At 33.3% G+C, this 25,780-nt stretch overlaps 2 protein-coding genes across 10 annotated transcripts in view; both read left to right on the top strand.

Moving 5' to 3' along the window:
• LOC134532994 (RNA-binding protein 26-like) lies at nt 1-18,669 on the top strand. 5 transcript variants are annotated; one of them, XM_063370099.1, is made up of 2 exons: nt 1-12,184; nt 15,164-18,669. In XM_063370099.1, the coding sequence occupies exons 1-2, from the start codon at nt 12,179-12,181 to the stop codon at nt 17,315-17,317; spliced, it is 2,160 nt and encodes a 719-aa protein (XP_063226169.1). In that variant the 5' UTR covers nt 1-12,178; the 3' UTR covers nt 17,318-18,669. The 5 variants fall into 5 exon arrangements, with proteins under 5 accessions (XP_063226169.1, XP_063226170.1, XP_063226171.1 ...); XM_063370100.1 differs by having other exon boundaries at nt 1-12,699; XM_063370101.1 differs by lacking the exon at nt 1-12,184 and adding an exon at nt 12,719-12,896.
• The window catches only part of LOC134532995 (syntaxin-1A), a 91,685-nt gene that overhangs the window by 47,866 nt on the left and 18,039 nt on the right, over nt 1-25,780 (top strand). For 2 of the 5 annotated variants that reach the window (XM_063370109.1, XM_063370108.1), the window contains exon 9: nt 23,279-25,627. The exons of the other annotated variants lie outside the window; for them this stretch is intronic. In XM_063370109.1, the coding sequence (XP_063226179.1) occupies nt 23,279-23,356 (78 nt within the window). In that variant the 3' untranslated portion in view covers nt 23,357-25,627. Of the gene's footprint in view, nt 1-23,278; nt 25,628-25,780 lie in introns of those variants that run through there. 5 annotated transcript variants of the gene reach the window in all.

Here is a 25,780-nt window from a genome sequence, read left to right as displayed (position 1 = left end):
TGTTTGATTTGACATGTATATCTCATTTTTTGTTCATTAGTGACATATAATTGAATGATTTAACATTTATGTTTATTGGGAAAAAAAAAAGTATTACTTGTGTTCCACATTCATACTGTATGTATATTTTATTTCTAAGTTTAATAATTTGAAATACTTTCAACAGTATGTTTTTCAGTTTTATTTTTGTCTTTGTATGCATACATTAAAAACTAGCTGTAACAAAAGAAGAACAGTACTGTAATTTGTCAAATATGCACCATTTTGGGTATAGATCCAGCACTGATTTTTTTAGCATTGTCTGCATTAATTTTGGTTATGTAGTATGTTCAGTGTTTTTTACACAATTACATGACATATTGATAGCTCTAGAAAAGTAGTGTATGTTTTATGTTTTCTTCCACTAGTTTTTCCAAAATGAAACCATTGTTATTCATTAGCAAACTTGAGATGCAGATGCAAACCACTGTAACAGCAGCTGGTTGTCATCACTGTTGGTTGCATGAAGTGGTGTTTGTCTAAATGGAATATAGAAAAATGCTTTGAATTAATTGAAGTACACTTAGAATAGCTAAAATACATACCTATGTGTGTTATAAACAACATAATTTGAAAGTGTTGTCCATACAGAGCGGGGCCAGTTATTTAAAATATTTGTAAATGTTAAACGTCTGCTAATATTTCCATCTCACTCATTCTTTTGGCCCCTCGTAGAGATAGTGAATATGTAAAATTTTGTATTAAATATCAACCATTGATGATCATTAAACTTATGTAACAGATGTGAAATCTTCTAAAATAATAATAGTTACTATGTATTATTTTAGGGTTGGTAAACAATTTACTATTCAAGTGGTAAGTTTAACTCCCAAAAAAAAAGTGGTATGGTCATAGGTGCAATTTCTCCCAAAAATAAAAAGAAACTGTTAACTTTCACCTCGAGAAACTAACATATTTATAAATTACATTACACTGGTGTCACTCTTCAATACAATGAAAATTTTAAAACCATCACTATACACAAAAAAAAAAATTAAAGTTTAAAGTTTTGAGTTATAGACTTACTAATTGTCTCTTCAAATTGCTGCTCCACACACATATTGGAACCATTTAATTTATGATGTAACTTAACAAATAGTAACAAAAAAATGTGAGGTACGTAATTCACTGTTTGTTCAGTTTTTAAGCTCATTATCCTACAATATGGCCTAACTTTAGCATGACAATTTATAAGTTTGTAACACGAGCATATATTAAAAACTAAGTTACTGTCTACACTCAAAATAATCACAATGTATCCATATGACTTTACTTTTACTTCTCCAGTAGAGCTTCTTTCATTTTTGTTGTTGCAGATTTGGCCCTCTTCAATGTTTGTGAATTAAAACTGTGTTCAAAACAAGATCCATGTTGTGATGATTTAATGGTCAGTAGTTTCCCTAAAGTTTCATTACTAAGGGATGATCGAAACTGAGTTTTGGTTTTTGTGACCATACTGAACTCTCTCTCGCATTCTGCGTTGCTATGGGGAATTATCAGTATACCCAACATTACTTTAGCAAGTTTGTCATATTTACGAATTCCATCTGCAGACACAATTTCACCAACCAAATACCATTTGGTATCAATCCTTTCCTCCTGCTCAATTTCTGGTTAGTTTTTGTAACTGAAATCTACAAAACTGAGACTGAAATATGTCCATTTCTCTAGGCAAATCATCTGCACTAACACCCAACATTTTTGGAAATCGTTCCACAAAAAATTTAACACTTGAGAAAGATGCTGTGCTAATTGAGGAGATGTTTGCTACCTCGGCATGCATCAAAACATTACTTTTCAAAGGGAACTTGTGTATCATATAGTCACATGTTGTAGACTAAAACTTTCTAACAGAAGTGAAGAATACCTCCTTATCCTCATGCTTCAGAGAATCTAGCTACGTGGTAGTAGCACTACCAATGACTATGTCCGAGTCCTGTTTCTGATTTCCTTCTCTGTGATAGTCAATTTCCAGCAATGAAGGTGATGAAAGGACAACTGATGGCTTGACAAATTTGGACATAAAATTTTGCAGCATGTCAAGTAAAATAGACCTCAATAAATGGATATGAGGTGTACTTGATTGGAGAACTATGTTTGGAGTTTCAAATACTGGCAAAGTACTTGACACAAATAAGCAAAATGCCTTGTTTACATCAGATGACAAAAACATAAACAATCTTTCTTCACGTGATAGACAATTTGCAAAACTGTCTCCATGTTTTGACTTCTTCTGATTACTTGAGTGTATACTTTGTGATTCAGAACTTCTCTTTTTCAGAACAGGATTAACCAATTTACTTTGACCTCATTTTTAGCTTGAAACAGACCTGGAACCAGAACTTTGACCGTGGTCTTTGCTAAAAGCAGACCTGGAACCCCCATCCTTGCAAGTGAGAAAATAATTTTTTGGGCTGTTTGTGAGCTTCAGTTTCGGAATTGTGAACGTATCTAAAGTACTTCCAGAAGACTTCTTAGAATTAACTTCAGTCATGAACAGACTTGTGAGTGGTTGCCACTGCTGCAATAATCTTACCAGACACCTCCCTAATGAAAGCCAGCGCGTGCAAATGTATTTGAGAACTTATCTAGTTTCTGTGTTATGCAACTGCTTAAATTCATGTAACTTTTCCTTTCGCTTCACACTTTTTTCAAGATAGTAATATATATCAACTAAGTACTCGTCAATGTTAACTGGAAGGCATGCAGCTCCTTTCTCTGCTGACAAATTTATTAAATGACATGGACACCCTATCACTACCAAATTTTCTATTTCTGTTGTTAGAACAGCTGCCACTCCACTCTTCTGCCCTATCATAACCGGCGCATTGTCCGTACTCAAAGCTACACAATTTTACGATGAAATTTCACATGATTTCATTTCAGATAGCAAAAGATTGCCAATATTGTGTCCAGTAGAGTCACCTACTAAAGAAGGTGCACCCAGCAAGCAACTTTCTACTTTGTGTGTTTCATTATTATAGAACGTCACTACAATAGGATATAACTTTGAGTCACTTTGATTACAACCATCTGTAGCAATAGAAAATGTAGTATTTTTCAAAGCCACAACAAGTTTTTCCTTTTCCAAGTCACCCAGTTCATTAACAATTGACGCCATTTTTGTTCTGGCTCAGCCATACTGCTTCGCTATACTGCTGTCTGGGAACATTTTCCTGAATAAAGGTCCCGCATGATCGGCACAATTAAAAGGTAGGTTATGTTCTGTAATAAATGTAGTGAATAGACATTCAGCACGAGTCACACTTTCACTACCTGTATCTTTAACAAAAAAGTCTAACTTACGGTTTGTCTGCACACATTCACTGTCATCTATGTGTTTTTTAGTACGCACGTGCTAAGAGACATCGCACTTCCCGCCATGAGAGACAGTGAAATCACACCTGCACACGATACAAAACGCATACTTAGCTCCTAACCTCGACTCGATTATCATTAGAAATTCCAATGAATAATCATTCTTGAATTGGTATTTCTTCGACATTATAACTTTATATTCTTTCGATCACAAATAAATAATGTGTTATGAACAGTAACCATTTTACTACACGCACAGAAAGCAGGTGATAACTACCAAAGTTGTAGACAAAAATGTTTCCCAAACCCCGAATTGTCGTTTATTTGAGAATATTACGGTACAGTAACAACAAACACAATTTTATTCTCGTTCAAAGTACAATAATATAGTACATAATACTAGTGTTAATCGATATTTATGGCATGGTCACGCAGCGCTGACATTGACCGCCGAGCAACGAACTACTATCGATAGTATAATTGTTCGATCACGAGTCAACCAACGTCAAAATCGGGAGAATGATGCATCAAATTGTGAAGGCGGGAGATTACATAAAAAATCTGGAGTCTCCCGCCTAAATCGGGAGAGGTGGGAGGTCTGTGTGTTCAACCCTCGGAACTTATTTTGTGATTTAGCTAAACAATATTATTTAATTGTTTCCAATAGATGATAGAAATTTTGTAATAATTCCACTATTTTATTTGTCACAAAAATAGGTGAGTGCCACTTTGGATATTTATTTTACATATTGTTGTGACAGGCTATTGGTTTGGATGTGTTGAGTGGAAGACCATGTGCACAAATGTCCTGTTCTACTGCAAGCAATATAATACTCTACCACATGTGCAAAAAAAATATGGTGGAGTGAGAAAATTCTTAGCAAACTAGTATACTCTGTGATATCTGAAGCAATTCCAGCCTGTATATTCATTCACAGCATATGTTACACTATGTTATTTTCCTTGGAAAGTAATTTGAGCCTTATATGTTGTCTATGGAATTGTATGGTTCTTCCCATACCCACAAATTACTCAAAATTTTGTGTGTAGGTTGGTTTGGGCATAGAGTAAAAAAAAAAACTCCCTCCCCATGCCATGCCATGCCAGTGCACTGACCTTGGAGAAACAGGAGGTTGTGCGGATAATGCCTCGGCCAGTTCAGGGATGCTCTGGGTGATTGAGAGCTCCGAGAACGACGCGACTGTTCTCCAAGGGCACCCTAAGCATCAAGCTAGGACCTCATCTGGCCAACTGCTAGAATCTGTGGATTTTCTTTTTAATTTTGTAAATTGTCATGAATTTCGTCTCTTTTATTAATTTAAATTCTTACCTGTATTTCTCATCAAACCATTACTTACCACACTCAGGTGGTAAAATTCATCTTAGTTCACTCATTTGAAAATCTAATTTTTTTTTTACTTCCAAAATTGGTTACAAAATATCTGAGTTACTCATTCTTGAACGTGCTGAAGATAAATGCAATGCATTTAAGGTATGTCATGATTATTCTTAAATATTTCTGCAAGTTTGGCAGATGCTTTATTTTTCTTCTTCAACATCATAGTTGAGAGATTTTTTGGGCCAAAACTGTGGAGAACCTGAATATCTCAATACATCTTTGGTATTGATTTATATTAAGTTTACAAACATTTTTTAAATTACAGCTAGAAAAAAGATCCAACTCCAAATCTTTATGTTAGCAGAACTACCAACGATTAAATTTTAAATATATTACTGTTTACAATATGATTAAACAGTTAACAGAGTGGATTTCTTACCATGTTAGCTCCAGCGATTTAGGTTAGTATAGAAAATGTAAGAACAATTCTCTCGCTTGCTACGGAAGGTAAATTATCCTTTCCCTTTTATTTAACCATCATTCGCCTTAACATACAAGTAATATAACAGCATAATTCACTATAAGATATTTTCTCAACAGTCACAACTTTGTCAGTGCTAATGGACTCACCTACGATGTCTGAGCTAGTGAGCACCTCCAAAATGGTCGTGGCACCAGAACTCAGACCAGAAAGTCGCTGCTGGCCACCACTTTGTATTTACAATTTTATATAATGTATTTTTGCAGAATTTAGCTATTTATTTCAGAATTTAGGCATGGGAAAGCTTACAGTTGGGGTATAGTACAATGGCAAGTATAATTGACCATCCAAACTATGATCCAGCTCCTCGAACTATACTTCAAAAGGTGATCTTAGCTGTGGACAGCCGAAACCAGGACCTTCACACTGCCAGAACCCGCCGCCCTCCCCCCTTGGTCGGAAGTGAAGTACTGATGAAAAAGAAAGATGATAAGCCTTCCTCACCTCTGCCCTCGACCAAACCATATTGGCTGTGAGTTGGAGTGAGAGCAAGATAGGACTTTTGAGCTTCTGCTTATTCCTCATAGATGGTAGGCCACAGAGTGAGCACCATCTACACCCATTCCATGCAAAATACATCCCTCCACTGACACGCTGGAATTAAGCTCCTGATCTCACTACACAATAACAGTGACCTACAGAGGCATCTAGACTCTTTTGTGATTAACTGATACAAATTTAATTGTTTTCGGAGCTGTAATAGTTTTTTACCATGCACCAATCGCCTTTAGTATTATTACAGGGTAATTTTGTACGTATAACCATGTTTCAAGTAACTGCAGCATATCACTGAATGACAACTCCTCTTTGTGACCTACGTAGTGAGAATGCTAAGGCTCAACAGCCCAAACTATACACAAGCTTCACAGACTTTAACATGCATAATGTAACTTAGTCGTAATTACATGACATATACATGCCGCAGTGAGTAAATATTCCTAGATCGGGACAGTGTGAATGCTGTTTCATTTATAAAAAAAATCCTACCAGAAAAGTCAAATTTCATTTACTCGTCGCTAATAGCGACCTGTGGCCTATTTCATAAAACTACAAGTCTACAAGTTACAAGTAATTTTGCTAGTAACTTGTAAAAACTTTGATAATGTTGTTTCATAAAGCTACAAGTAAATACTTGTAGTTACAAGTGAAATGCTACAAGTTACAAGTTAATTTTACAAGTAAATAAATGTTTTTGTTTCATAAACAAACTTGTAGCTAGCAAGCATTTGTAACTTGTAAGAAATTGCTACCAGTGTCAATACATAGGTAGAATATTGTGTAAGTCCAATTATATTAGTTGTAAATCATTAATAAGTCTATGCTTGTGTATAGAATGATATTATAACATCTTAGAATACAATGGATATTATTATATTTACCGATTCTGATGAAGATGATATAGATATTGAGGTGATGAGGCGACCACTTAATTTTAGAGAGAGAGTGAACATGGGACTTGGCACGGTATTTGAGTATAACGAAATGTTCCGCATGAGTGATGTTAAACTGGAGGAGCTAGTACAAGATATAGGTCATATATTGTATCACCCTACACGAAGAAATAAATTGTTATCTGCAAGGGAACAAATATTTGTCTCTCTACATTTGTTGGGAAATGGCGGACAGTACCATGCAGTTGGAGATATGCGTGGTATTTCCAAAGCAACAGTACACAGATGTATCAAAACATTTGTAAATGCTGTCAATGAAATCATTTTTATCAGCATACACTTCGCAACTATAACCTACAAATTCGTTACATAATCAAAACACGAACAATAAACAGCTGACTCGTAAACTTGTAGGTATGTGTTACAAGTGCACCAACTTCTACAAGTCAAGCAACTTTCTTTGTGAAACACTTCAGATTCACACTTGTAAGAAATTCCCTTGTAACTTGTAACTAGTAACTTGTAGACTTGTAGTTTTATGAAATAGGCCACTGGAGGTCTGACACCCTGGGATATGCTTGTCTGGTGACGCATTACAGTGTCAACTGCCATGTGGCAACTCACACCCTGAAGACACGTCTAGTCTCTACACTCCGTGAGTTGGTGCACAGGTAACGACACTTAAATGGGGCGTCAAATGATTTTCAACCTTAACAATATCCTATTAGACATCTCGGTTTTGAGAGGCCAAGCATTGAACTTGTCCATATTCAAGTATACCACAAGGGCAAGTGAAGTACATATGTGAGGTCTTAAGTACCCTACTGCATACTTGAATTCAGACACTGCCTCAAGTACACAGTTGTGTACTTGTGTAGGTACTTCATTTGCCCTTGTGGAGTACTCTACGAATCCGGATGGATTTAATATATGGCCTCTTAAACAGTATTAGCCAAAATGGTTGCTTATGTGTGTGTGTGTGTGTGTGTATATATATATATATGTGTGTGTGTGTGTGTGTGTGTGTGTGTGTGTGTGTACATTTCCCAACAAAACAGTTTTATTGGAAAAAACAGTGTTGGTAAAAGTTCCGTATGACTTATCCAAGTTGATCCCTTGATCCTGAAGGTCATTACTTGCACAACTTTTAGTTCGGACAGCCCTTCTGATGTCACTTCCGGATACAAGTAATTATAAGTAAAATATTGATGTACTTCTAGAAAAATCGGACACCATAGTGAATTTATGTCACTCTGGAGATATTTTGTTATAGTAGGTACAGGGAAATGTACGTAAAACTGTGTTTACATTTTGTTTAAACGCCGATTATCAACAAAAAATGTTAATTTTTTATGGCAGTTTTATTTCCATTGAAGTAAATTAGAAGATACATTTTATACCTATAATTAGTTTAATTGCCTTTTTTTTTTTCTGTCTCCCACTGACCTAGGTTTGAAATGGACGAAAGCTACAAGAGCTTTTAATTTTGTCCATTTTTTTTTTAAATATAGCTCAGAGTTTTTGTTTCTATTTTTTTTTAAATATATTTATAACTCAAGATTGGCTAAAATAAAGTTAAAAATTTGTAGCAATGACTCCACTTAATTGTTGTATGCCATGATTGTGGTGAATGCCACTCGTCAAAGAGAACATGCATAATAGAATTGTTCAAATGTTTAAACTGCCTGTAATATCAAAATACTGCACTGGAAAATAATAAAGTGGTTGTTGTAGGTACAGAAAAAAAAATTATTTCTGTGGTTAATTCAACTTCCTCTGAAAAAACAATTACTTTCAAAAATCAAGGTTAGAAAATTAATAATCTGTCCTGTGATGTAAAAAATTATAAAAAAATGTTTCATTTCACAAAGCTTTAATGATTAAATTTTTTAAGTTTTCGAAAATTCAACAGTTTCTTTTGGTAGTTTTAATTGCAATTGTGCCACCCTGCTTCACTGAACTTAGACAACACACACTATAATTCTCTACACGCTGCTTGTTATCCCTGTTTAAAGTAATGGTATTTTCCTAGAGAAGGTGCTCTACTAAGAACATTTTTTCTGTGAATATATTTTGAGAAACACTTCTAATGGAGAACATTAAGTATTTTAAATGTTGCTAAGCTAACCATTCGTTCACACAAAGTTAGTGTTTGAAATTAAACTACGTAATCCGTCCAGCCATTCACACAATTTAACATTATTTTTAATGTAACCATAACAAACCAAACCTAACAAATCTTTCAAATTACTTTAGAGTATTTTACAAGTAGCTTACCTAATGTAACTCAACATACTATTTCAGTGCTAAAATAGCAATAAAATACTTTAAATATCTCAATGACAATTTACAAAATCAAATATAATAACAGTAACTCAAGAATACAGTTATAAGAATTTTATGTAAATTTCTTAAGAGATTCAACTTTAGAAATTTGCTCAACCACTCATTCACAAAGCAAAACCTACGCTGTAGTATTAACATTAATACTTTTAAATTTACATTTCCCCAAATTTTTGTTAATGCTATCAAGAGACAATTATAGAAGCTTCCAAAACTGAAAATATTTGTTTTACATTTTAAACCAAAACGGACACATTTATATATTCATTGGTCAATATAAGATAATTGGTGGCTAAATAAAACGTAAACATCAGTACTAATAATTCGGTAAATATGTAGAGTAACGGTATATGCGGAAAAAAAATGCTAAAAATCCGAAAATACTTTTGTTATATGCTCTTTCACTTCCTCTTTTCAAAACAATCGGCGGAGATAAGAAATTCCAAATACTTTGGGAGATATCAAATTTTTTAATTTTCATATTTCAGCGATATTTGTTAAAAAAAAAAAAATTGAAAATTCCGAAAATAATTTTATTCTATGCTCTTTAACTTCCTCTTTTCATTAAACCTGGCGGAGATAAGAAAATCCAAATACTTTAGGAGATATCGAATTTTTAAATTTTCATCACAATACCTGTCCATTCAGGCGGCCACCATTGTTTCTTGTTTAGGAGATGAGTATGAATTTTTTATTTTTTCGCGACATAGGTGAACGACTATATTGTTGCTTGTTTAGGAGTATCTATTAAAATCTGAAAATACTTTTATTATAGTTATGTTATGTTAGGTTAGCTACATTAAAACACTTTAAAACACTATGGACGGTTAGTTAGGTTAGTACAGCTACATTAAAATAAACAGAGAAATATAAATATTCATAAATAAACCCGAGGTTGGCCGAAGGTAAATTGTTCGGGTGTAATCGGTAATGGCAGAACTTTATGTGCATCTTGATTTACCGTTCGTGAATGCCTAATTAATTAAAATGGTCGATTATGTCAGGTCAGTTACATTATTAATACTTTCAAACTAAGCAGACATTAAAAATAATTTAAATTAATTTTAATGGTTGTTTAGTTTTAAAGTATTTATAAAGTAGCTGACCGGACCTAACAAACCGGGACAAAGGATGAATGGTAGAAACCAACGACCTAGAGATATATAGACTGCTAGTGGGAGGCCATCTTTGATTCCAATTGAATTTGACAGAATGGTGGGCAAACAGTGCTTTGTTAGCAGACGACGTACGTTGACAGCAGAAAAGTGGCAGTGTACTAAGTTAATTATTTAATTGCATTGAATCTGAAATATCAACAGTAAAGACACAACTAAAACTCGTAATGAACGAATACGACTACAATAATAACAAACCCACACAAATCATTTAAAAGTGGTCATTATTCCATTGCAGTCGATTATTTTAAATTAATAGTAGGTACTTAGTAATGAGATAAATTCCATGTAATGTATCAAATTACCTATACGAAATACATATATAATAGGTTCAATAACTGATCTACTTATTGATCACAAACTTTGGGTCGAAGAGGGGTTAGCTATTTTATAGCGCATTTAATGTCGTACCTACACGTCGCATTACGATGAAACTGTATTTAAAATTATATTTCACTCGTTCCATATTTAATTATTACCCTCAAAAACTGTAAAATTGCGAAAAACCTACATTTTTAGGGAATTTACTAGCAACTTGCATCTTTCTCCCATAAGAACCAATGCTTTTACAGCTATGTTTTGCCCACCATTCTGTCAAATCAGCTCTCTGTCTCTCTCGCTCGGATGTAGTTCCCCAGTATGCCGTCGACAGCAGCAATTGGCGCTGAAAGCAGGGTGATAAGCAGTCTATATATCTCTAGGTCGTTGGTAGAAACTCACGTAATTTTTTTTTTACTTATTACTTGCGCAACAAATAAAACATTAAAATTTGAAACGTTAAAAACTCACCTACGTTAAAGGCGGGTACAATTCCTTTGCCATTAGTAGAAAATGATGTAGTCGTTCTACCTACGTCGCGAAAATAAAAAAATCATAATCGTAAACAAGCAACAATGCTCATCGCCGCATGAATGCACAGGTATTGTGATGGAAAATAAAAATTCGATATCTCCTAAAGTATTTGGAATTTCTTATATCCACCGGGTTTATTGAAATGAGGAAGTGAAAGAGCATAGAATAAGAGTATTTTCGGATTTTTAGCATTTTTTTTCTCGCATATACCGCAACTCTACATATTTACCAATAATTCATTTGAACTTGCATCATCTATTGCTACATAAAAATTTGTAAAAGGTATATGATTAAGGAAAGCCATTTAAAATAAAAATCATTATTTTAACGTTGTGCCTTTATTTGACTCATATGTTTACGCCGAGGTCTGCACAAACGAAAAACACATTTTCTCAAGATCAGTTGCTATAAAACATGTAATTTGACCACTCAGTTAACCCTACCTAACTTACTTTGTGCATTAACTTTAGTAAAAATAAGTATTTGCGCGAATATTAAATTTGGCTAAGTTAAAAAAGGAACGATAGGGCTTTATTTAATTAACTTTTATTATTTTGTTATTTGGGCTACCATATTTCACACAATTTAGTATTTTGACATTTAATATTAAACTATCATTAAAATCCGTGAACGATTGGTATACAAATCTCGTACAGTATCTCCAACGTGACATGTACGCAGAACAAAAAAAAAAAAAGTCCGCGTATCAGATAGGCTTTTATACTGGCTTCATTATGGGCAGCCTTCTATTCACAGACGAGAGAGCCAAACGCCCGATCGTGCATCTTCGGTTTTTTTTTTGTTCATTGTAAATAAATATGGCGGTGTTGATAAAAGGATACTAATGATCAATTAGGTTAGGTTAGCTATATTATAAATACTTTAAAACATTGGGGACGGTTGATTTGGTTAGGATAGCTATATATATTAAAGATACGGGAAAAAACATGAACTTCGGGTTTTGGCTCTCTCGTCGGTGAAAAAATGACTGCCACTTCATTATTATTATTATTATTTACTAGTGAATCTACCTTTACTTAATCCCATAGAGTATGTATAGGTATAAAGCACGTTGCGCTCTGCGCACCATGTCAATATTTATGGTGCTGTTTGGAAGAAAGAAAACAACTTTTTTTTATAAAGTATTTGTGGTTAAGAATTGCGAGCCCAAGATTGAGAAATGAAGGTATTTTTTAAAATTGTATATATGTTATATATATTTTGGGAGTTTATTTATTTTGGTCATGTGATGAAATGCTAAGAATGCGTTTTCAGTCAGTTATAAAATCATGTTGGTTTTATTGTTATATTACGAAATAAATTTAATCTTGCTTTTTTTTTTCTCCACATTATTGATACTAATTGGTCACATGTCTGTAGGCATGTTACATGTTTATTGACTTACTGCGCAATTTAACCTGTCTATTCACTTAAGGTTGTAAACTTGGCGTCATTTGTAGAAAGTAAAATTTATATTCTTGATCACACTAAACAAGCACTAAACAATAGCCCTCCTGACAAGAAACATGTTCCAGATGCTAATGTTCCTAGGAGATGGTTTCCGTTACAGCTTTTAAATAAACGGTGTAGTTGGAATAATTCGTAATTGGCAACACTGGGTGACGAACCCGAGTAGTTAATTTTTTGTCTTTGTGTGACGTGTATATTTGGGAAGATGTTTTAGAAGTTTTATCTTATTATGTAAGTACCACTGACGAATTCGTGTACCAAAAATTTTTACCCTTGTTTTAAAATTCGTGATTTTTTTTTCTTTCAGAGATGCGTATTTTTAATGTTCAATGGTTTGTAGTTGTGTTGGCGCTAGGCGTAGGTCTTTAGTTTTGTGTTACACGTTTTTATCAAGGAAATCGTACATTTAATTACCTTTGATTATAAATGTAAGTATTTAGTAATTGTGGTTTCGTGTTGTATGTGTTAACTTTCCTTGATTGTTTTGACGTGCTTCTGCTTCTGTTAGTATTATCATCAAATACATCAGAGTTTGTAATAATTATTAGTGCGTAAATACAACTTCCTGGATTTTGTAAATGCACACATTTTCATTAAAACCATAGCGTTTTGGCGAGTTACTCAGGGGTGATTGAGTTTTGTTTATCTACCTATTTAGGTAAAATAGTTTTTTTTTTTGGGTTGGGGGGGGGGGGGGGGGAATTGTTTGGGCCTAAACCAAATATTGTAGTAGGAAAATTTAGGAAGCTCAGGCTATTTAGCACGGCGAATGCTGGAGACATATAACTGCAGTGATCCTAGGGCTAAGACTGAAGAATGCCCGCAAAATTCAGATTCCTAAATAAATTGGGCCATCTCTAAACAGATTTTCTCTCATCTTTTGAAAACTTGTTTTAGAGAAATGAAGTTATACTCCATACATTTGTATTAAAACAGTGTGTTCATAATTAAAACCAAGTTTTCACAATCTATAAAAATGTATTGACTTAAGGATCATGAAAAGTCTCCTAACTTAAACATAACAAAATGGAGATCTAACTTTAAACAATGAAATATACTTCAAACCTAAATGTTTGTAAATTATATATTTTGTAACTGATTCTGGAAATATGTAATAGTTAATTTCCTATAATAGGTGCTCATCTGAAAAAAAATTCAAATTAAATTCTGAAAATGTAATTTTTATATTTCTCTCATTCTATTTGATGACAGCTAAACAGAATTGTGATATCTCGAGTAGACTACCACTAGTTCACAGTTTTTGAACAGTAAGTTAGATTACCTACATTTGAAATACTTAATGGTGTTTTTGGGACAAGCACTCACAAATGCAATTTTGGGAGTTTTAATTTTTTTTAGGGTGAGCACCTATTATAGGAAATTAACTATTTTCTGTTTTCAGAATCAGTTACAAAATAAATTATTAACTAAAATTTAGGTTTGTAGTTAAGTATGTTTCATTGTTCAAAGTTATATCTCTATTTTGTTGCTGTGTTTAAAGTTAGGTCATTTCTTCAAGCTGTTAGCAACCTTGTATTCTTGCAACCAGACATTGCTCAAACACTTCCAGCCATAATAAATAATCACAATTGCAGAAAACTTATATAAAAAAAACCTACATTATAAATAGCACAAACACCCTTCTCACAAAATGCATAGGATCAGGCACTGCTGCACTTAATAATGTGTGTCCCCTTTTTTTTTATGACTTTGCTGTATTGTCCTACTACAATATTTGCCTAAACACAATTAGCAGTTGGTCTGAAAAGTACAGACCATTTACTGATTGTGATTTGGCATATAATTAATTGACTGCAGAATTGCAGTATATTAGCAGGGTAGAGCTGTGGCTACAGGATTCGTTAATTTTTCTTTTAACCCCTCTATAAAGTAACAATTACTTTGCCATCTATTTTATGCCAATATTGTACCAAGCACATCAGCAGGCATCAGCAGTTTCATTGTGCTATGGGTTAAGCGTAATAGCACGGCAGTTGGCTGGCACATCATTTGGGGGGGGGGGGGGGGGGGGGGGGGGGGGTTAAAATGAATCCCTAATGCATACAATTGTTTATAGTGTCTTAATACAAATCATTTGAATAAATGTACATGCACAGTATGGGAATGAAATGAACAGATACACAACCTCTTGAACTTAATCTTATCAATAAAGTTTATAGACTCTACTACTTTTATTAGTAAATGTTGAAAGTAGCTGCTTCTGAGAAATAAGGTGAATAATAACTTAAAGTGAAAGGTTTCAAGTGGGCACAAAAAAAAAAACATGTTTTGAGAATTAGAATATTTTGAATATTTTACATATTAAAACCTACCACTTGTAATAATCACAAACACTTGCACAATTTTCTTTATGTTACCCTCAGCGAATCAGTTGAAAATATTTTAGACAGAATAACAAATACCTGAAAGGTAGTGTGTTAAATTTATAGAGAAAAAAAACTCTTGAATCATGTTAAACTGCTGCCTTTTTAACCTATCATTCATGATAAATTGCCTATCCAAAAATAGCCTTGTGAGTGACTCTTAGGAAACCCATATTAACCTAGGTCATATGTGTAAAATCACAGGGGACTTATGCTAATGTACTTTTTAGGTATGAGTGAGGTATTTAATGCACAAAACTGAAATGTGTTTGCATTTTATGTCATTGTGTTTATTTTACTTTTTTTTACAGCTCTCAAGAATGAGTATACATTCGATAGATCGTGACAAATTAAAACTATGGCTTGAAGTTATCCTGGAACCTCTTACTGAAGCTGACCCCAGTGCTTTAGCAAAATATGTAGTTGCACTTATCAAAGGCAAAGAACAGCTGCAGGAGTTGAGAGAAAGTTTGGCCAAGAATTTGCACGTATTTCTTCAAGATAAAACAAACTGTTTTGTTGAGTATGTTCTGAAGTTATTGGACTCTCAGGTCTATGAATTGCCACAGTGGGGGACATTAGTGTCTAGAAGGGATTCTGTAGGATTTCCTTGGGAAGGTGAATTGCATTTGCCTTTGAACATAGCACCAAATATTTACCAAGATTCCAGAAGTAGGGGAGGCATGTCTCCTATGCACGCTACTCTCGACAATGTTGGGCAATCAACCACCATGGTTCCCACTTCCTCCAAAGTAGACGGTATGCAGATAGAATGTGAGAAAACTCGGTGTACTTTACCTCGTTCTAGTTATGGGACTGACACCCATCATACCACTTTTAGAGAGCGGGATAAGAGTGGAAGTCAAACCTGGAAAAGTAAATCTCGAACTAAACATCACCATAAAAATGGAAAGCAAAATTGTTATTCACATCAAAATAATTTGAATGGATTCTCTTCTGATCGTTTGAAGTTAGAATGTTGTACATCCCATTCAAAGAATGTGCCAGCTGGTAAAAGTACTCTATTTAACAGAAATTTTTTTACATCCATGAACTCTAAATCAGATGTTTATTCTAATGAACATATGTTGAACAGAGAAGTCAGTTGTGACCAAGACATTCATAATGTGAAGAGAGTACAAAGTATAGTATCTCCATGTAATACATTTCCTTTAGAGTCCAGTATTGAAATGCATACCAAACCAAAGTGCAAGGATTTTGAAGAGAAAGGTTATTGTATGTTAGGAAATATGTGTCTATATGACCATGGAAATAATCCTGTAGTTGTTGGAGATTCATCTTTTGTTGCTTATAGCAATTGTTGTAATAATCGTGGGACATTTAATGATGAAACTTCATCTCTTTTTCGAACATCAGGATGTAAACAAGCTGATTTTAGCAGAAGTTATAGTTCTAAAAACATCAGAGGTTTAACTAAGCAACTGGTACCTCAGAACACTTCACAGAAAACTATGTACTGTTGCAGAGTTTGTGAAAATTGTAAGAACAATTGTGTATTGCAAATTAAAAACATTCCTTATGGTTTAAACTCAATAAATCACATCAGCAACCATTTTTCAAAATTTGGAAACATTGTTGACATAAAAGTGTGCTTTCAAGAAGATCCACGATGTGCTGTTATCACATTTTCATCATGGTTTGAGGCTAATACAGCATTTAAAAGTTCAGAGCCCATATTCAATAATAGATTTGTAAAGATCTTTTGGTATAATGCTAATTGTACTCGGGAAACTGTTTCCCAAATAGAGCACATTGATAGCTCTTCACAGACTTCAAGCAATTGTCTTCAACCATTTCCATCGTCATGCACAGCTTCGAATACACACAGAAGAAAGGACAGCATATCAAAACTGCAATCAATAAATTACACCACCTCATCGTTCAAGAAATGTGGCTCTGCAGAAAAAGTAAACATTGTCAAAAATAGTTCATTCAAGATTGTGTATATTCCAACTCCTTTAAAGAAACTCCAAATCACAAGAAGGCATTCAAAATGGGTTTGCAGCAAAGGTACATTACGTAAGAATCAGGATGAGAAATTGAAACAAGCTCTAAAATTAATGACACACATGCAGAAAAGTAAACAGCATCTAATTATAAAAAAAATTGGAATACAGAAGAAATCCATTGGGAAGTTGGAAAATACAACTCAATCCAGTAATGAGAAAGCAGAAATCATGTCTGAAATTAAATCCTGCGAAGAGAGTATTTTGAAATTGCGTAGTGAAGTATTGTTGTTGATGGCTAGAAGCCGTAGCTTGTTGAAGTCCCACAGTGAAGTGGGAAGGATCAAAGATGATTTTCAACGTGAACTTTTAGATGCAGAGTTGGAATATTTGGCTGCAGAGAACAGGGGAGAAAACACTGCTGAAATTAAACACAAAATGGAAGTACTGAAGAAATTGGTCCAATTGCTGGGGTTGTGCAGATGTGAACCACTTTGAAACATTAATCACTGCTTGTTATTTGGGAACAGTGATGTTAATGTTTTTATTTTTATATAAAATAATATAATGATGCTATAAATTGTATATATAGTACATGAGAAGTGTCTTGTGAGTTGGTTAAATTTACAATGTACAAGAACTGTAATTTTCACACATGACTGTTTCTGTGGTCAGGTCATGTTTTACTGTTCAGGGGAACCACATTAGACAGTGATGTAGTTGTTGAATAGTAAGGTTGATTACAAAGGAAACAAGCATCAGTATTCATATTAGAAAATTAAAAAAATATATTGCATGGATAAGTTTTGTCTTAGGTAAATTATCACATTCCCAAGGTGGTTTACACTAAACTAAGTACCTCTTTAAAAAAAAGTATTAGTACATAATTTAGATAATAGTGCAAATATGATTGTAATAAATATTAATTTCGCTATGTGCAACAAGTATTTTCAAAGTAGAAAATTTTTACAAATAATTTTGATTTTAAGTTGTACACCATTTTTAGTGCTAGATTTTAATTAACAGAATATTCAGAGTAATTCTTTATATAGACAACAATATTTTATTTTCCCTCCCCAGAATTTTGTAAAAAAAACAGTGCTTCATATAGTCTTATCCAAGCAAAATACATGAACTATAATATTTCTGAATATATGTGTTTGAAATTATCAGAATGCATAATAATAAGTTGCAAATAAGTCCTGCAATCCCATTTCAAGGCAATTTTGTAAAAACGATAAATATTAAGGTAAGTATGTATCGTACATCAAAATGGTGTTCTTTAAAACCTTATTGCCTCTGTATTGCTGTATTTACATACTTTTTTTTTTTAATTAAATGGATATTTAGTTCAAGTTTCTGCTTGATATTTTGTAAAGTTTTCTAACATTGTGTATAGAACTGAGCTTTCTAATTTTAGCCCTTTAAGCCCTCAAATGTTTACAAAGAAAAGTTTTCTGGTCCCAATTTTAACATAAAACAGGTTTTTGATGGTCTTATTATTGTCAAACACAAAGCTATTATGGCTATGTTGAATGGTAGCCTGAATAACACTTCAGTATTGTTTAGGGTAGGGCACATAAATGTAACAAACTATCAGAAAATTTATTTGATGAATAACACAATATTGCATAATATGCTAAAGCTCTCTCAGTATGAATAAACTTTGTCAAGCATCTGCCTCCTGGCTGATAACATTGGGACAGATAATTATTGTGCATGCACATAGAGAAAAATACTTGTTCTCAATGGTTCATTAATTTTTCTGTTGCAGCAAATGTCTGGAGATAACCTTTAAGATAGAATTTTGAAATTTTTAAAATGTATTTAGAAGTAAAATACTGCCCAACTCTTCTGGGGGGGGGGGGGGGGGGGGGAGAAACAGTATCATAGTGTTTGGTAGAACAAAAATTTACAGCGTCATACCTAAACAAGGAATTCAAAACTGGTTGACTACAAACCATAACGACAGGTAATCTTTGGTGAAAAGTGTGCCAACAAAAAATTAGTTTGCTATAATTTTTTCTTGTTCATGCACAGTAGCAAAATTTATATCCCGTTTCAATGTTCTGAAGTGGCATATATGTGTTGAATGGATACTTAAGCACTTTGGTAGAATATTAGTACAGTCAATCTTTTTAGCTATGCCATTGTCTTGTTCTTAATAGTTTCTTCAGCCATGGCATTGCAAGGACCTTTCAATTTATGAATATCTGAAATAAGTTTGTATAAGTATTTGTGCTTTGTACAATGAATTGAAACTTCTATTTAGTTTGAAGTCACTTTATTATATAAAACAAAAAATTAAATTAAACCCAGAGGGACATAGTATTGTTTCGACAGGAACCTTCAAAAGCTCAGAATTTACTGAAGTTACCAAACGAATGATCAATTGAATTTCTGTGTTACGAAATTGATGCTTGTGCAAGACCAACTCAAGTTCAAGAATTGGTTTCCACCTCTCCTGTCTTGCAGTGTGAGGTGAAGGTAGTCAATGACTATAGCGAGATCTGAGGGCTCTTTTGTTTCTTCCACCACCAACCCTCTTCCCTAACTTTGATACAATCTCTGCTCCAGTATAGTTGCCAACTAGATCTTATAACTTTAACGCCAAAGATTGAAGATACTGCTTTTTGTACTCGGGTAAAGACAAATCTCCACTACTTTTTCACCTTGTGGCCTATTTATTACCTACAATTGTTCAACCCGCAAGAAAGTTATATATCTTCTTCTTGCACTGTACTAATGAATGTTCCTAGTACTCTGGTAAATAACTAAGCTGATTCCGATTTTATAAGATCCCCTACTCTTGGGGATGTTTCGTAAACTTCTCCTGAATTATGTACTTGGATACAAATACCTTTGTTATTTTCCAAAGTACATAACAATTGATATTTATTAGTTTACAGCTACAAGTAATAAACAATTTATAAAAATAGTACAATTTCAGGTACCAGATAGCCCTAAAAGGTAGAATTTTTGTATTTCAAGAACAGATGTATATTTTGCACAATATTTCAGCCATCGGTCTCGAGGCATGCCTAGCTTGTAGTAGTCCTTGTGCAGGTGAGCACATTCTCGTGAGTCATCGGTACGATGATTCCTTTTCAGAAATCAGATCTCTTGCTCACTTGTTCTTTGGGAACCGAAAGGTTCCTGCCTTGCAATCCGGTAATGCTCTGCCAAAGGGTGATAAAACCTTTGAATTGTAATTGACTCAACACAAACCCCAAATTATCAGATTTGAATGCTCTTTCCTTAGCGTATTGCGCTTAGAGGCGATACCCCGATAAAAACACCAGCGAGCGTCACCCTTATCCTGCCTCACTAGCACAGTGTAAGACCCTATATAACTAAAAATAAAATTCATTATTTTAAAGTTCAATTATTCTAAATTGTTATCAGCAACATTTAATTACACATTTAATGATCGTATGCAGCGTGTACTTTCTGCGTAACAGGTTGAATGAATATAAAATTGTGAATTGAAAGTAATTTGTAGTTATTTGGTGTAGATTGATTTTTTGTCAATATAGTTAAATGGAAAACTGTAATAGGGAAATTAATTCTCTTGAGACCAATGTCTGCACGACAATCTGGACACACCACCTAGCTGATGTTATTCAGAAGTAATCTTTTTAAAAAAAACTCATTGACTTGTGCAGTTATTAGAATGATACTATAATCTGAATTTTTGATTATGCCAGAGTTTGACTTATGTATTGCAGGATGTTCTACACGCCTGAATTGATGCTTTTTCAGATTCTACCTCTGTATTATTTTATTTTATTTTTTTTCCTTATTTTAATTTAAAGTAGTACCTGATTCCAGAGTTTGTATATATTTGTTACATAATTTATTGATGCTTCCTATTAATATTTTTATCTATGTTATTAGCCAAAATAAATTGATTATTCCCATTCTATGTTAAATTAATGGTTGCCAAAACCATTGTTGCCAGGTTAGGTTTATAAGATGCTATTGTTGGTAACCCTTCACTGCAACATTCAGTTCATTATTTGCAATTTTTTTATGAAATACTCTACTATGTTTAGACTTTTATTTTTAGGTTTGATTATTGCATGGCAATGTTCCAATTCAGTATGCTGCATTGTTATATTTTTCAGCACGAATCTATTTCATGTTTCTTGTTTTAAAAAATAAAAATTGTAATCTACAGCATCAGAAATTGGTATCTTAACAATTTTTTTTTAATGTTGCTCATGGTTTTAAATTTCTCCATCATGCTTGAACAATGAGAAAAACATTTTAACATTAATTTTCATAAAGAGAATGATTGCTATGTTGCAAAAAAAAGTCATTAATGTTTTATTGATAAATGGACTATAATAAGAAAGGAAGTTTTATATTTTTGTCATTTAATCATAAGTTATGCCTTAGTATATCTCCTCACCTTGATGACCTTTAATATTGTTTAAATTTTAGCTATAAGTTTGCAACTAGTAATTCTTTAGAAGAATGCAGTATTTTCAAATTATATGATAAGAATGTTATATACATTCATACTTCTCTTTCAAATTATGTGAACTATTAATTTTGGGTTCTGTTTATTTGAAATGTCATTAAGGAATTTTGTGAGAATTATAAAATTAAAGGTAAAATCTATATCTGTTATATATTAAACAGCACTATTGCCAGCTTGATGCATGTCTAGATTATTTTTTTATACATAGGTACTGTAATAGTTTCATTATATTTCCATGCCCAATTATCTTTAGTTGTCACAATCTAACATTTATAATTTAAATGCATTTCAACACTTTATTACTTGCAAGATTCAAATAAACACTTTTTTTTTATTGTTTGTTAGAACGTTGGCATGTATTTATTTATTTCAGGGTTTAATATTGATAATACTTAAGTGCAATCATCAATGTACACTTTTCTACCAGGTGTTTAGAATTTTCAGAGAACGGTCTGTGTAGATAATTGAACAAAACAGATGGAATAACTGAATGATGATTTTCTGCTGGAAATAAGATGTATTGTATACACTAGCAGACATTGATAAATGCAGTTAGAAAGCAGTTACGGTGTATCTATAGATAACGGATGTTTTCTTATACTGCAAACTGTGGTTTGAAACTAACCTGCTCACGTTTTGCATCCATGGCTGCCACAGTTTTTGTTTATTCAGTTCACTGAGCATGACTACAAATGCTGTTGAACACACAATATTGAATCGGAAATGAGAGCTGTGACGTACAGGTGTGTTGCGCGAATATGTAAAATGCTAGCAGCACTGCTCATCAGTACTTGGTGGTCACTTAAGTCATGATATGAACACATATACAGTTCTGCTTTTACTGGGTGTTGCATCAACCGTTTCAGCCACCCGTATCATGAATACTGTTGCAGGAGGTAGGTGTTCTCAGCAGACATGTCGCACATGTTGCTTCAAGTGCATGGGCTATTCTTTAATCAACATAAGCACAATAATTAAACCGATGTATGTTGGGAGAGGTGGCACCTGGTCTTGTTTTTATAAATGCAAATACCGGGGTGCTGCCATGGCCGATTGCTTCCCTAGTTTCCTTTAAGGTTGAAGTCCCTAATGACTTTATCAATTAGACGATAAGCCAAGATAAAAAAAACTAAACCAATGTGTTGGAATATTATAATTTCCATGTTAATTTAGATTGACAGCAAACCATCGCCTGAATACCACATAATGATTTTGCCTGTTTTGCAAATGTCAAAAATCTATCATCACACAAATAACTAAAAGGTTTTTCCTCGACAACAGTTGGATAGTGATTGCTGTCAGCTAAGGCAAGGACATATGCCTTGGGCAGAATGGCTGATACAATCTGTCTAGAGCGAGGTGTGTGGCAATGACAAGAGGTGGGGCAGTCGGATTATGCATGGGTTGTGCAGGCGATTAACTTCAGGGTGGGTCAAAACAATCTGGGTGACTCGAGTTCTGTTATATAGTGGAGTAATGTGTGATTAAGTTATTGCATGTTTAATTTTCTTTTCCATATTATAAGCATTGCAATAAAGTTATGCATCTTCATGTTTTCTTATTTTTAGAAAACAAGTTGATGGTAGTTAGTTTTTGTTTGAAGCTGCGGTTTTGCTTGTAACTTTTTATATTCTAATTATTTTAGTTTTTTAATGTTATTTTAAAATGTAGTTTTATCTTATTGATGACAAGAGATTGTTGATAATATTTTTAAAAAGTATTACTTTACTTGTAAGGCCTTAAATAAAACAATATATACCGAAGAGTATTTAATATAGTGTCTTCATATAATAAATATACATGTTTATGTAATATTTTGGAAATTTTCTTAACATTAAGAGCAATTTTTTTTTTTGTGGTGGCCAGTATTGCACAAAACATACTTCGAAATATTTCAACAATCTCTCACATGATTTTCCGGCATACTTTTTGAGCATGTCAAAATGTTTTTTCTTTTTCTTTTTTGTTCACAGAAAAAGATCCTGATAATAATCTGCCTAATAGTTGTCATCTTAATTTTAATTATTGTGTTGGCAGTCACGTTAGGTTGACAATATACTCCAGTTGAAGGTGTTAAAAAAGTTGCTGCCTAAACTGTCGGATTAATTTTTCTAATCTGTGTAGAACTGCTTCAGCTTTTGTTGGAGGGAACACACAGTAACATTTAGTCTCGTAGTGAAGGATTGGTGCCGGCAGTGGTTCCTGAGAGCTGTGTTCAAGATCTGAATATTTACCAATGTTATAAAATCTCAGTTTTGTACTACAGTTTTCCTCATAATGTTTTATTTATGAGCTTTCAAGATGATTCCACGAAAGTGTTTTTGTAACTGCTGTTTTTGTTTTCCGTATTGCACACTATATTTATTTTATAGAGAGATTAATTAAGCTGGAGTGGTTGGCTTTATAAGTTATTGTAGCATTGAATTTGTATAGAAAATTGTAGTCATAGAATTTGTATATGTAGGATTGGCACTAAATTGTAGGAGTTGTAAATAGAATTGCATTAAGCGAGTAAAAAAAGTTTTCGAATGCTATTTTGGCAAATAAGGAAGAATTTTTGTATTTCAAGAACAGATGTATATTTTGCACAATATTTCAGCCATCGGTCTCGAGGCATGCCTAGCTTGTAGTAGTCCTTGTGCAGGTGAGCACATTCTCGTGAGTCATCGGTACGATGATTCCTTTTCAGAAATCAGATCTCTTGCTCACTTGTTCTTTGGGAACCAAAAGGTTCCTGCCTTGCAATCCAGTAATGCTCTGCCAAAGGGTGATAAAACCTTTGAATTGTAATTGACTCAACACAAACCCCAAATTATCAGATTTGAATGCTCTTTCCTTAGCTAGAAGTCATTCATCATTAATCAATTTTTCTTGTGTGAATATTGTGACTTAACTTGGATTTATTTATACCAAGAAATCAGCATTTTTATTACTTGAGGTAAGGCATTGAGATGTTAGTATGCAGCTGTCCACAATCTTAATATCATTCCTGTAGTGTTAACATTACAGCACACTTCCTATCATTTCAGTTGTCTTATTTGTGTGAAGTTTTTGCATTTATTGTCAAGTTGACTGTACATTTTGCGATCAAACTTTTACCAAATTTGGATTGTGGCAGAATTGTGTATGCTCTTTCAATCCTGTCATTACCCATGCTGTGCCTCTAAAACTAGTATTCAATTGATTCAGTTATGTTTATATGTTTGTGATGTTGGAATTGAAAGTCAGGAGCCATTATGATGTGTAAATTGTAAATATTAATATAAACTATAAAGAAATTTGTGCAGTACTGTTTTGTTATTATATATATAATATAACCATAAATATCTTTTATGAGCTACAATTTTGCAGTTTGAGAGTTTCTTTTGAATACAGTTACTATTTGTAAAATAAAAGGCCTTCATATACATTAATGTATATTGAATATAAAAATTATCACATGGCATGTAATTAATTTGTTGTATATATTTTGATTGAAATGAAACATTTAATGATTTTCGTACCCCGTAAGACCAAGTACTCAAAGCATAAGGCACCTTAGTATTTGTTCGTGGCTACTCTTTGTGTACATTACCAGGCATTCAGACAGCGCTTACTTGAATTGTTTACTGACATCTCAGGAGAGGGCATGAATATAAATATTCAGTCTTCGATTTATCCTTGTAATGAAATCATACTTTGTGTACATTTCTTTTGGATCTAAAGTAGGGAATTACTTAACTACACTACAGTATTTGATAACTTGGGATAAAGAATTAACAGCTCTGAATCTTTTTTTTTTTTAAAAAAAAAACCCTACAACAAAGGCTCTTAAATCAAGCACGGCCATGGTTGACTGGATTAGTGATTTTGCTTCATTATGGAATGTTGGTATAGTTTGTAGCGGAATACCATAGGAAAATTAATACATGCATGGTACTATGATTTTTTTTTGGCAAATTGTTGTAAGTTGCTCTATCAAGTAAAAGTAATGAGCGTTACTGTGTAAAAAGTAAGTGCTATCAAATTGCATCCGTCAACACCTGAATTTACTCTGTGAAACCGCCAGTGCTGTTTGTTAACGTATTGCTTTTTTCTTTCAGATATGTATTATAAAGTTAAATATATTTCCTTATTCAACTTAATTTTTCAGAGATTCACTATCTTTAAAGGGTTTTGTTTATAGTGTAGCTGGTTACGTATATCATCTGCATACAGTGATGGTTTTGTTAAGAGGGGAGGGGGGGGGCAGTCTGCCCTGGGTACCTTGTTAGAGAGGTTGTAGACTACAAAAAGTATGAAATATTAAACTATTATAAGAAATAAATATGACTGAAAACGTGTGTACTAATTACTTAATTTTATATGTATATTGTCTTTGAAATTTTTTATTGGATGTTAAACATGTATAAGATTAAGGACAAGGTAATAAAACAAAAAAAGTAAAGGAAAAAAATTAATTATAAATTTTGTATATAATGTATACGGATACAAAA

The sequence above is a fragment of the Bacillus rossius genome, chromosome 6 (assembly GCF_032445375.1).
Source record: "Bacillus rossius redtenbacheri isolate Brsri chromosome 6, Brsri_v3, whole genome shotgun sequence".
Classification (NCBI taxonomy): Eukaryota; Metazoa; Arthropoda; class Insecta; order Phasmatodea; family Bacillidae; genus Bacillus; species Bacillus rossius.
The sequence above is the reverse complement of the archived record's forward strand: the minus strand, read 5'-3'. Positions and strand labels throughout refer to the sequence as shown.